Source organism: Equus caballus, chromosome 7, assembly GCF_041296265.1.
Source record: "Equus caballus isolate H_3958 breed thoroughbred chromosome 7, TB-T2T, whole genome shotgun sequence".
Taxonomy (NCBI): domain Eukaryota; kingdom Metazoa; phylum Chordata; class Mammalia; order Perissodactyla; family Equidae; genus Equus; species Equus caballus.
The window spans coordinates 2,966,971-2,977,749 of record NC_091690.1 but is presented as its reverse complement, the minus strand read 5'-3'; the positions used below and the strand labels follow the sequence as shown (position 1 = coordinate 2,977,749).

Here is a 10,779-nt window from a genome sequence, read left to right as displayed (position 1 = left end):
CCTGCTGGGGACCGGGGAGCCCCAGACTCTCATTCACCCTCCACCCCACCCCGCCTCCGCGCCAGCCTTGTTCTGTCCAAATACTTTATTAGGGGTCTCGGCGGCCCCAGAAAGAGGGGAGGGGTGGCTGTGGCCACGGCCGTCCGGAGTTCAGAGCTCAGCCCGCGCTCCGGGGCCAAGGTCCCTGCCGTCCCGGCCGCTTCCTCCTCCTTGTGTGCGAGGAGGCGGGGAGGAGGCCCGGGCACGGGCATCATGCGCGTGTGTCTGTCTGTCTGGGTCTGTGCGTCAGTCTGTACGCGTCTGCCTGTTCCCTTCCGCGCCCGGGTCTGTGTGCGCGTGTTTCTGAGGCCTCGTGGCCCCATGAGTTGGTGCATCTCCATCTTGGCGTCTCCGCGGGGGGCTCAGCCTCACCTCCGCTCCCCATGCCTGTCGCCGTCCACTGCGGTGCCCCGGAGCCGAGGGGCCTGGTGGCACGTCCAGGTGGGGCTCACAGCTCCTCCCCGGCGGCCTCCAGCCCCACGCGCCCCGGGCTGAGCGCCGGCTCGGGCGAGGCCCAGTCCAGCAGGGTGGCCCGACGCAGCTCCTCTGAAGAGTTGCCCGAGGCCAGGGTCAGGTTGTCCAGCTTCTCCGTCGAGTTATCCAGAGCCAGCACGTGGCGCGATTCCCAGTCTGACCCGGGGCTGCCCGGAGACCCTTCCTGGGGCGCGCCAGCCTCGGGCCAGGGTCCTGGAGCCCCGGAGCCTGCTGTGGCGTCGGGGGCCACGCGGGAGGCGGCGTCGTTGTGCAAAGTTCTGGAGAAAACTGAGCGGGGGGGGGGGGAGTCACGAAGGTTGGGGTGGGAGCTGGCGTCCCTCCCTTCCTTCGCCCCCAGCCTCGGGGGGCAGCAGCAAGGGGACTCCCTCCCCCTCCCAGGATGCGGGGGGGAGGACTTGGGGAGCCAAAGGGGTTGTGCGCACGGTTCAATCCGAAGGGCGTTTGAGGGCGGAGCGACCCCAGCCCGCCTACCTCGCACGGGTGCGAAGTCTCCGGGGCTCTCGGCGTTGTTGGAGGCGAAAGGGCTGATGGAGGGGAGGATGATGAGCGCGAAGGAGAACAGCAGGACCTGGCGGAGACGGGGGCGGGGTCACCCCATCCCTCCCCTGCGCCCGTGAGCACGCGCCTCTCACAGGCAGGAAACTGAAGCCGGGAAGGCTGCATGGTGCTTGGGCGGGGCCCCCGGGGCCACGCGTCTATGCACGCTCCCCTCCCCTCCCCTCCGCCAGGGCCGAGGACCCCTTTATCCCGGGGGCCGGCGCTCACCGCTATGCAGGTGCCCGTCTGGGCCGACTTGCTGGTGGACTGGACCACGATGGCCTGGAGTTTCCTCAGCTGCTCCAGGAGCGACCTTCGTGGAGACAGCGGCCTCGCTGAGCCCCCGGGGCCTCGGTCTGAGTTCTGTCCGTCTCTCAAGCCCCCGCTGCTCTTAAAAGCCCAGACTCTCCCTCTTTGCCGCAATATCCCCACTGACCGTCCCACCCACCTCTCGGTCACCCCTCTTCCTCCACCCGGGCCACCACTATTGCTCACCTGGGCCTCTCTGGTCCCCCCCCCCAGGCCTCTCCTGCCCCCCTAGGGTTCACACTCCACGCAGTAGCTAGAGGGCACTTTCCAAATGTGAGTCGGCTTCTCCCCACCCTCCCAGGGCTGCCCCTCCCTCAGGGGAGAAGCCAAGTCCTCCCCGCGGCCCCCCCAGGCCCCGCACGACATGCCCCATCCCCTCCCTGCCCTCCCTCCTCCCTCCCTCCCCCTCCTCCCTCTGCTGCAGCCACACAGCCTCCTCGCTGTTCCTCTGACACACAAGCATTCCCGCCCCAGGGCCTTTGCACAGGCTGTGCCCTCTGTACCAAGGACCTGTTCCCTCAGGTCTTTTTGTAGCTGGTTCTTTCTCATCCATCAAGTCCCATAACAAATGTCACTTTATCTAATCTCCCTAAAATAGCCCCTCCATCCCAGAGTATGGCTCCACCCTTCACTTTCATTCCCAGTGGCTGTCACTATTTGAATGATCTTTTATATATTTTTCTCCGTCTTGAGTATGTCAACCACCAGAGTGTGAGTTCTCTGAGTGGAGGGACTGTGTCTCTTTTGCTCACTGTTGTGGTCCCAGTGCCCAGAACTCTGCCTAGCGCAGAGCTCATGCTAAATAAATATTGACTAAATGGATGTGCCCTTTAGACGGAATCAGTTCTTCAACACACCGTGCTCCTAGCCTCTGGCCGTTCATATTCGGTTTCCGCCACCGGGAGCAACTTCCCCCTAGTGAACTCCTATACATCCATCAAGGCCCCAAATCTAAAACCCCTCTTCTATGCAGCCTGCCCTCTGCCTAGGTGAAGCCTTTACCCCCTGCTCTGTTCTGCCATCACAGAGGCTGTCCCCTGCTCCTGCCATTCTCCACCTCTCCTGCAGGAGAGCCTAGAAGCTGGCTCCCCCCAGTCCTCTGCCCCGGCTGGACCAAGACTCACAGGTTCTGCTTCTCGAGATGAAAGACCTTCCTCTGAAGCTCCTGGTTCTGGGCTGTGCAGGCTGACATCCTGCAGGGACAGCGTCACAGTGACATTCAGAATGTGACTGTCACCAGCGGGCCCAACGGACGTCTCCCTGTGAGGCCCCACTTCACAGAAGGGGAACCCAAGGTCAGAGAGGGGCAGTCACTCATCCAAAGTCACCCTGGCAAGTCTGTGACGGGGCCAGGATTGGAACCTGGGTCTGCCTGGCTCTGTGGTCCCGTCTCCGCCTTGGCGTGGGGGGCGGGGGGCTTCATTCCAGTCCGAGCCCCCAGGGTGGGGAATGGAACGCCAAGCTCAGGCAGCGATGCTTCCAGGAGATGGAAGAGCAGGGTGACCGGGAGTCCAAGGACCCCCGAGTTACAATCCTTCCCTCCCCGTGACCTTGAGCCACTCTGCTCTCTGACCTCAGTGCATCTGTAAAGCGGGGTTACAAGGACCTGGTTCCCCGAGTGGTTGGGAGAAGGACATGAGGCGAAGTTGACTAGGGCTGCTTTGCCGGGCGCATTTGAGGAGCAAGACAATGGTGATCCCTCCATTTAGGGTTCTGGGATCCAGGCTAGGGACCCCATCTTTCCCATCTGCATCTGTCTGTGAATGTGGGCTTGGCCCCGACCACTCGGATGTGGAGATGAAATGCTCAGATCACAGCATGAGGATACATTGGTCCTCCTCTCGCAACCAGGGAAGAGAATAAACTCTCCCGAGGAAAGACCCTCCTTCTATTTTTTTTTTTCTTTTGAGGAAGATTAGCCCTGAGCTAACATCTACCACCAATCCTCCTCTTTTTGCTGAAGAAGATTGGCCCTAAGCTAACATCCGTGCCCATCTTCCTCTACTTTATACTTGGGACGCCTACCACAGCATGGCTTGACAAGTGGTGCCATGTCCACACCCGGGATCCGAACCGGTGAACCCCGGGCCGCTGAAGCTGAACGTGTGCACTTAACCACTGCACCACCGAGCCGGCCCAAGACCCTCCTTCTAAATAACTCATGGGATAAGGAAAAGCCCACAGTGTAAATGAGGGAAGACCTAGGCACCACATGGTAATGACAACGCTACAAATAAAAAATGTGTGAGATGCAGCTAAAGCCGTCCTCAGAGGAAAATGAATAGCTTGAATACAGCGCAGCTCAGTGAGCTGAACACACATGTTTCAAAATTAGCCAAAAAAAAAAAAAAAAAAAACCTAACAGAATCAGCTCCCTCCAAAATAAAACATCAAGGAAAGCTAACAGTAGAAATGAAAGAACTAGAAAACAAAAATACAATTGGGTAGGAGGAAGAGCCAGAAACTCATTCTCTGAAAAGAACAATAAAATAGACAAACCTTTGGCAAGATGGGTCAAGAAAATAGGGGAGAAAGAGAAAGCACAAATATGCGACATGAGTCATTAGAAAAGTGTAGGTATAGAGAGCACAGAGCTTAAAAAATAACGGGAGCGAACAATGACCCCTTTCATGTCCCTACATTGGAAATGGCCGAGTTCCCGGAAAAAATTGACAAAGTTCCCCAAAACTGACCCGGGAAGAAATAGGACACCCAAGTGGGTCTGTCACATGCCATGAAGTCGCTCTCGGTTTAGAAAGCGAGCTTTCATTTCGACTCAAGAAGAAAGAGCCTGTCTCTTCAGTAGCCTGAATGGGTTAAGAGAGCGGCGATTGGGGGAAATTGAGGCACAGTTTTTAGGATGAGGAAGTTCTGAAAAGAACGAGCCTCTCTTGTTCTTTTCGTCCCCGACAGGCCTGAGGACCAGCGATGCTCAGGCAAGAGACGTAAGGGGCCCGTCTTCATGCAAAGAGCCAGAACAAGATGGCAATACCGTCTCCTTTCTGGGCTCCACATCTTCTGGGGGATAAAGGGACCCCGAACCCCTCGCCCTGAGCCGCCTCCGGGCATCTTTCCATCCTTGCAATTCACGTGGAAAACGGTCTCTCCCAGGGAGGGGAAAACAACCCTCATTTTGTCAATCCCTAAACACGGTGACGTTAGCCACATCGCGTCCCCCCTCTCTGGCCTCAGTTTCCCCCCGAGTGTGGCATCCGGGCCCCCCCCCCCAGGGCTCACCGAGTTTCCAGACCATCGATATACTCCTTCTTCTTCTTCCGGCTTTCTTGGGCCGACTGTTTGTTCCGGATTTTCCGCCGGATTTTTTTCAGCACTCGCTCCTCGTACTGCCAAGCGACACGGGGAGGAGGCCGGGTCAGGACGGGGGGCCCGCTGTGCTGTCCGGACCCCACAACTCGCCCCATTCTCTTCCCACGTGAGCTGCCCCAGCCCCGGGGACCTGGGGACAGACTCTCGAGGACCTGAAGACGGGCTTTCCTGCCCCTAAACTCTTGCAGGGTCTCTAGGAGCATCCTGGGTCCGGATACTCTTCCCAGCTCCTGAACCCAGTTCGTAACAGGCCACCAGACTCTGTGCGCTGGTGCCACTGTCCTGCCTTTCTGGCCGTCTCTGGGAACAACACCTGTCCTGGGGCCGGCCCACATCCAGAGTAGGTCTTCCAATCCAATTGGCAAACTCAGGTATGGCATTAGGGCTGGGTGGGGAGTGCGGCAAACTGGAGAGCCCCTGTTAAGCTGGCTTCGAGGACGATTTTCCTGGCCCTGGTGACAGCCACGTCCTAATATTCTAGTGTGGGAGCCCTAAAGGGGCGACTCACGGGCGGGTGCCTGCAGGAACGGGCAGAGACTGGAGTCAGGGGTCCCGCCGACCCACCTTGGTGAGGGGAAGCTGGGTGGGCAGCATGATGCCCTCCTTGGCCAGCAGCTTCTTCTCGTCCTCTGTCAGCACCAGCTCCTGGCAGTGCCCGGTCCCGGGTCGCAGTAGGTGGGGGGCTGCCAGGTGGTGCTGTGTCTGTGGGAAAACCAGGGAAACTGACACAGCAATTCCACGTCCAGGGACGCGTCCTGCAGACACCCTCCCGCGTGCGCAAAGGGACGGCTTTGTCATTCGTTTAACGAATAGTCACTTGACAGCTGTGCATTGACCAGCTACTACATGCCAGGCACTGTTCTGGACCCTGAACGTCCCTTGCAGCGCTGTCTGAAACAGCAAAGGACTTGGAGCCATGGGAACACCCAACAAATCGAGGACAAGTTAAATAAGGCACGACTCGGCTGTCCCGTGGAGTACTACGCAGCAGTGAAAAACCACGGTCTCTCCATATCATGGTGCGGAGCGATCGCCACAACAAACCGTCGAGGTCAAAAAATAAAGGGGCAAAAACTGTGACAAGTGGTGCGCCACTTTTATGGTAAACTTAAAAAAAAACATAAGGAATCTCAGGAAGGAACAGTGGAACCCTTCCCTCCTGCAAGGCTGTCTTGTGTCCCCAGTCCCCGTCCACAGCACCTGGGCAAGGTAGACGGCCCTCGGTCAGCGTGCAGTGGGCACAACAGGCCCGAAAGGCCGGCCCAGGGATGGAGTCAGCAAAGCTGTGTGACTTATGGCAAATGACTGAACCTCTCTGGGCCCATTTCCTCTTATGTAAAATTAAGATGCTCAGAGCCCCAGCCTCCGGGGTTGCTGTGAATGAGATGACGATACGTTTAAAGCATTCGGGAGCGTCCGGCCTCCGGGGGGCGCTTGGCTTTGAACTTGCAGCTGTTTTTTCCTTAAAACAGCCCAGGAGATGGTGACCTCGGGACCCGAACCCGCCAACTTGCCCTGGCTGCAACCCGGGGTCAACGCCAGCGCCCGCCTGGGACTCAGTCCTCCAGACTCAGAAATGGGAGTGTCGGGGCCCCGAACCCCACCGTCCCGCCCGGTCCTGAGGCCCCGCAAGGTGGGGGGGCCACTCACCGCGTCCGCACCGCTGCCCGCGAGGAGAAGGTCCTTGACCGTGAGGTTGCAGCCGGGGGGCGCGGCGGCCGGCTCGGCCCGCTCCGCACGGCGGGGGCCCGGGCTCCACATCTCTGAGCAGGACAGAGGCGACAGAGACAGCGCGGGTGTCAGGCGGGGGCCCCGAGCTGCCCGCTCCTGCTGCCGCCTCCAGCAAGGCTCCCGGGATTGCCCCCAAGGTGCTGGGACAGCTGGGGGGCCCGAGGCCTGGAGACGGGAAGAGCCCTGGCCCGTGCCTCAGTCTCCCCTCTGCTGGAAGGTGGGAACCCAGATGCCTCGGGACGCGGTCTCGGGCCCCACCGCCAACCCAGGAGGGAGCAGCCGTTACCACCCAGGGTTACAGGCCGGCCAGGTCTTATCTCACCCTCGGCCATGGACAGGTCTGACTCTGCGCCGCCACTTCCCTCCCCCCTGGCGCCTGACACGCTGTAGGCCACACAGACTTGGGAGCCAGCTAGCCCTCGGTTCTAATCCCGACTGGGCGGAGCTGTGTGACCTTGGGTAAGTCACTAAACCTCTCTGAACCTGAGTTTCGTTAATTCCGCAATGGGACTAATAAAAGCTCCCAGGCTGTTGCAAGACTCGAAGGACAAAGGATGCCCCACTGGCGGTGTCTCCCAGGGCCTGGGATCCCGTGACGTCACGCGGAGCATCGACCGTGAGCCGGGCACGGGAGGCACAGGGACGAGGTGGCCAGTGTGACGCCTGGGGCCCCAGCCAGCTCTGTGGCTCTGACCCGTCCCGTAACCTCACGGGGCCTCAGTTCCGCCATCTGGCAAATGGGCCCAGGGCGGCCAGAGGCGCGGAGGGCGGGCCACGGGGATGGCGCCGGGGATGCGGCGAGGGCAGAGGGCGACCACGCGGGACTCACCCAGGTCAATGGCCACCGAGGCCTCGAGCACTTGGGTCGCTGCCCCCGGGGGCCGGGCGGGCCAGGGCGGGCTGGGGCGGTAGGAGGGCCAGGGCCCCGGGCCAGGCTCCGCCATCAGGCAGCCCGCGGGGGTGGCGGCCGTCCCACCACGGGGAGGGGTGTCCTGGGCGTCGGAGGGCGGGTCTTCGGAGTTGCTGCTGTCGCTGGCCGCGGGAGACCAGAGCGGGGAGCCAGCCACCGAGTCTCCAGAGCCCAAGATGGAGCTGAGGAAATCCTCAGAGTCCAGGCCCGGCAGGACCTGCTGGGACCCCGAGGGAGGGGTGGGAATTGGGTCTATGCTTTGCTGCGGATTGCTGTGTGACCCTGGGCAAGCCACTGACCCTCTCTGGGCTCCCCTTGTCTTTCTGCAAGATGGGAGAAACTAACGCTCCTTCCTCCCCAGGGGTTGCTGGGGCTTGAACGCAATCACGTAGCAAGCGTGGGAACAGCACCCAGCCGTGTTTGGGTTTGGACCCAACACCAAACTGCTGTGTGGCCCCAGACAAGTCACCGCCGCTCTCTTGGCCTCGGTCTCATCACCTGTGAGAAGAGGCCAGAGCTCTCTGCCCCTTGGGGTAGCTGAGAGGTGCAATGCCATCCCGGGGCCGAGCGGGGTCCCCACCTGGTCCTGGCTGGGGCCCCAGTCCTTGCCCAGCTCGACGTGTCTCAGGACGCCGTCCTGTCGGTCGAACAGGAGGTCCAGCAGCTCCAGGCTGTCGATGGGGCCCAGGGGACACGCGGAGGAAGCCATCTGGGGCGGCGAGGGGACAGGCGTGGGGGTCGCACAGCCCCCCTCGGCCCCCGTCCCGTCTGCACCCCGCTGCCCCGCGGTCCCTCCGGCCCGAGCTCGCGCCCCGCTCAGCCCCCTAAGAGCTGAGGTCTTTATTCAGACGCGTGACGTTGGGGGAGGACCCAGAGGGGGGACGAAGGCGGCCCCTCTGGGGGTCGGGGACAGTCTCCTGTCACAGACGCCCATCCCCCCGGGGGCCCCGGGCCGCGCTCACCTTTCCAGCCGCTAAATCCCCATGCGCGAGGTGGCGGCTGTGTCTGGGCCACCCTCCTCGGGGCTGCCGGCCGCTCTGGTGTCTGCGGCCACCCCCGGAGATGCCGCGAAGTCCCCGGGAGGTCCCAGCCCGCCCCCGGGGGCTGATTGGCGGGCGGGCGCAGACGGGCGGGGCGGGGACCCGGTGGCAGCAGGTGGCGGGAGGGAGGGCAGACCGTTATCTCCGCGTCGCGGGGCCGGGGACCAAAGGCCGAAGTCTGGGCTGCGGGCTCTGTGCTGACCTCTCCCCTACTTTCCGAGCCTGTTTGTGCTCCCGCTTCCCGGACGTCGGGCCCCCGGGCCAGGTCCTGTCCCCTCCCAGGACAGAACAAGACCGGGAGGCCCAGCCCCGGGGACCGTTGCCGAAGCCGGGAGCTCCCTCCCCTCCTCTCATCACAGCTGGCGACCTCCTGTCCACCCTGAACCCTCCACCCAGAACAACCAGTTCCTTCTAGAACCTTCTATCATTCATTTATTCATCAAATACTTAACGAGTCAAACTTGTTCTACCACAGGGCCTTTGCACTTGCCGTTCCCTCTACCTGGAGCTCCCCTCTCCTCCATCCCCACTGTCACCGTCTTCACTCGTTCGTGACTGTTCGGTATTTGTTACTCAGCCACCCGCCCCCCCCCCCCGCCCCGCCTTCTCGAATCCGTGTTTCCGCTGAAGCCCTCGCTATTTGCGATGTTCTCATTTGTTTGTTCACTCGTTTATTTCTCCCCTCTCCACCGGGATGGGAGCGCGGGAGGGGCCGGAATGGAGTCCCTTCGGTTCTCTGCTGGGTCCCCGGGGCCCAGGAAAGGGCCTGGCGCACAGGGGACCTTCCATCCTCTCTGACTCGTTGGGCCCCTCTGTGTGCCGAGCGCTGTTTCAAGCACGAGGGATAAAGCCGTGGAAAAGCCAGACCATAAATGCATAAACGGACCAGTCAATGGAGAAATGAGTACGTGCCGCCAAGAAACGAAATGTCCCTGTGGTAAAGGGCAGCTGAGGGCTGGCAAAGCCCCTTTTTATAAGGTGACGTTTAAGTTTAAGTCCTGAAGGGTGAGAAAGAGCCAGCCATGGGTAGAGCTGGGCGTTCCAGGGGAAGTAAACGGCCTGTGCAAAGGCCCTGGGGCAGGATGGGCCTGATGAGGGAGGAACAGCGAGGAGGCTGTGTGGCTGGAGCAGAGGGAGGAGGGGACAGAGGGAGGAGGGAGGGCGGGGAGGGGACGGGGCAGGTCGTGTGGGGCCTGGGGGGCTGTGGCAAGGAGTTTGGTTCATACTAAATATGGCAGAAGCCATTGGGAGCCTAGTGAACGGGTGACTAAGCGGGCCGTGCCGGGCGCGGTGCTGGAGGCTAGGTTTCCAGCGGGAACTAGAACACACTCTTTGCTCTCCCAAAATTCACCTCCTGACGTACGTTTCTCAGCGACCGGTCCTCGATTATTCACTCAACAAATATTTAATGAGTTCCTACTATGTGCTTCTTCCGTCTGACAGTAACTCACATTCCAGCGTTAGCTCTTCCAGGGGACGCGGGGCCAAGTCTGGGGACCTCTGTGGCCGTCACACTGGGGGGGCTCCTGGCATCGAGTGGGTGGGGCCGGGGATGCTGCTCAGCCCCCCTACAGCGCCCAGGACGCCCCCAGAGATGACCCGGCCCCGTGTCGCTGTGCGTCGGGGGCACCTGCACCGCTGTGACTGTCGCCTGGACGCCGGTGTCCTGCTCGTTTCCTCTCTGACCGCTCCGCGTGGTCTTTTAAGCGGTTTGTTTGGCTTGGCCCGGCCTGCGGCCCCCGGTCAGGATATTTACTCAGCCTCTCGGCCTGGGGGGCGGGGAAGCTCGGCTTCTGGACTTTTCTCTGCCCCCCCCCAGCCCCCCGTTTCCGGCTCTCAGGACAGAATCCCTCCCCCTCCGCTGGTCGAAACCCACGTGACTCACTTTTCACACCTTCGTGGGGAGCAGGACTCCACGGGCCCCTCCCCGGGATGTTTGGGTCAAAAAAGCCTTTTTGATCATTGCGGACTCGAAGAGGCTTACGCAGGCCCCGGGGGAGCGGTTTCCGAACAGGTGGGAAAAGCATGAGCGTTGGAGGGACGGGCCAACTTCGCGAGGCGCTTGACCACGTGTCGCCTCCTTTCCTGAGCGTGACCACGGCCTTCGAAGCCGCGCTGAGTCTCAATCGGAAGTCAAATTCCCGCAGCAGAGCCCACAGGCGTGGCGAAGTGTGAAACCCGGCGCCAAAGGACGCCGCGGGCAGAGAGGTTGAGGGGCTCTGTGTTAATAAGCTGCTTTGCAGACCTTATCAGAGCCTTTATGAAGGTCTGTAACCCTCTTGGAGGGGACGGAGTTTGTGGCATTTCCCAATCTGGGACAGTGGTGGCCCTCGGGGCTGGGAGCTGTGGGGCTGGGCAAGAGGAGGAAGAAAGTTTTCAGCTGCAGCGTCC

General features: G+C 61.2%; 1 protein-coding gene across 1 annotated transcript; it reads right to left on the bottom strand.

Annotated features, from left to right (window-relative positions):
- Window positions 1-70: 70 nt before the first annotated feature.
- CREB3L3 (cAMP responsive element binding protein 3 like 3) lies at window positions 71-8,693 on the bottom strand. Its single transcript, XM_070272499.1, has 10 exons — window positions 8,311-8,693; window positions 7,929-8,057; window positions 7,268-7,565; window positions 6,358-6,470; window positions 5,272-5,409; window positions 4,618-4,724; window positions 2,505-2,573; window positions 1,300-1,384; window positions 1,006-1,102; window positions 71-801 (listed from the first exon to the last, which is right to left on the bottom strand). The coding sequence occupies exons 2-10, from the start codon at window positions 8,055-8,057 to the stop codon at window positions 488-490; spliced, it is 1,350 nt and encodes a 449-aa protein (XP_070128600.1). The 5' UTR covers window positions 8,311-8,693; the 3' UTR covers window positions 71-487.
- Between the last annotated feature and the right edge of the window lie 2,086 nt (window positions 8,694-10,779).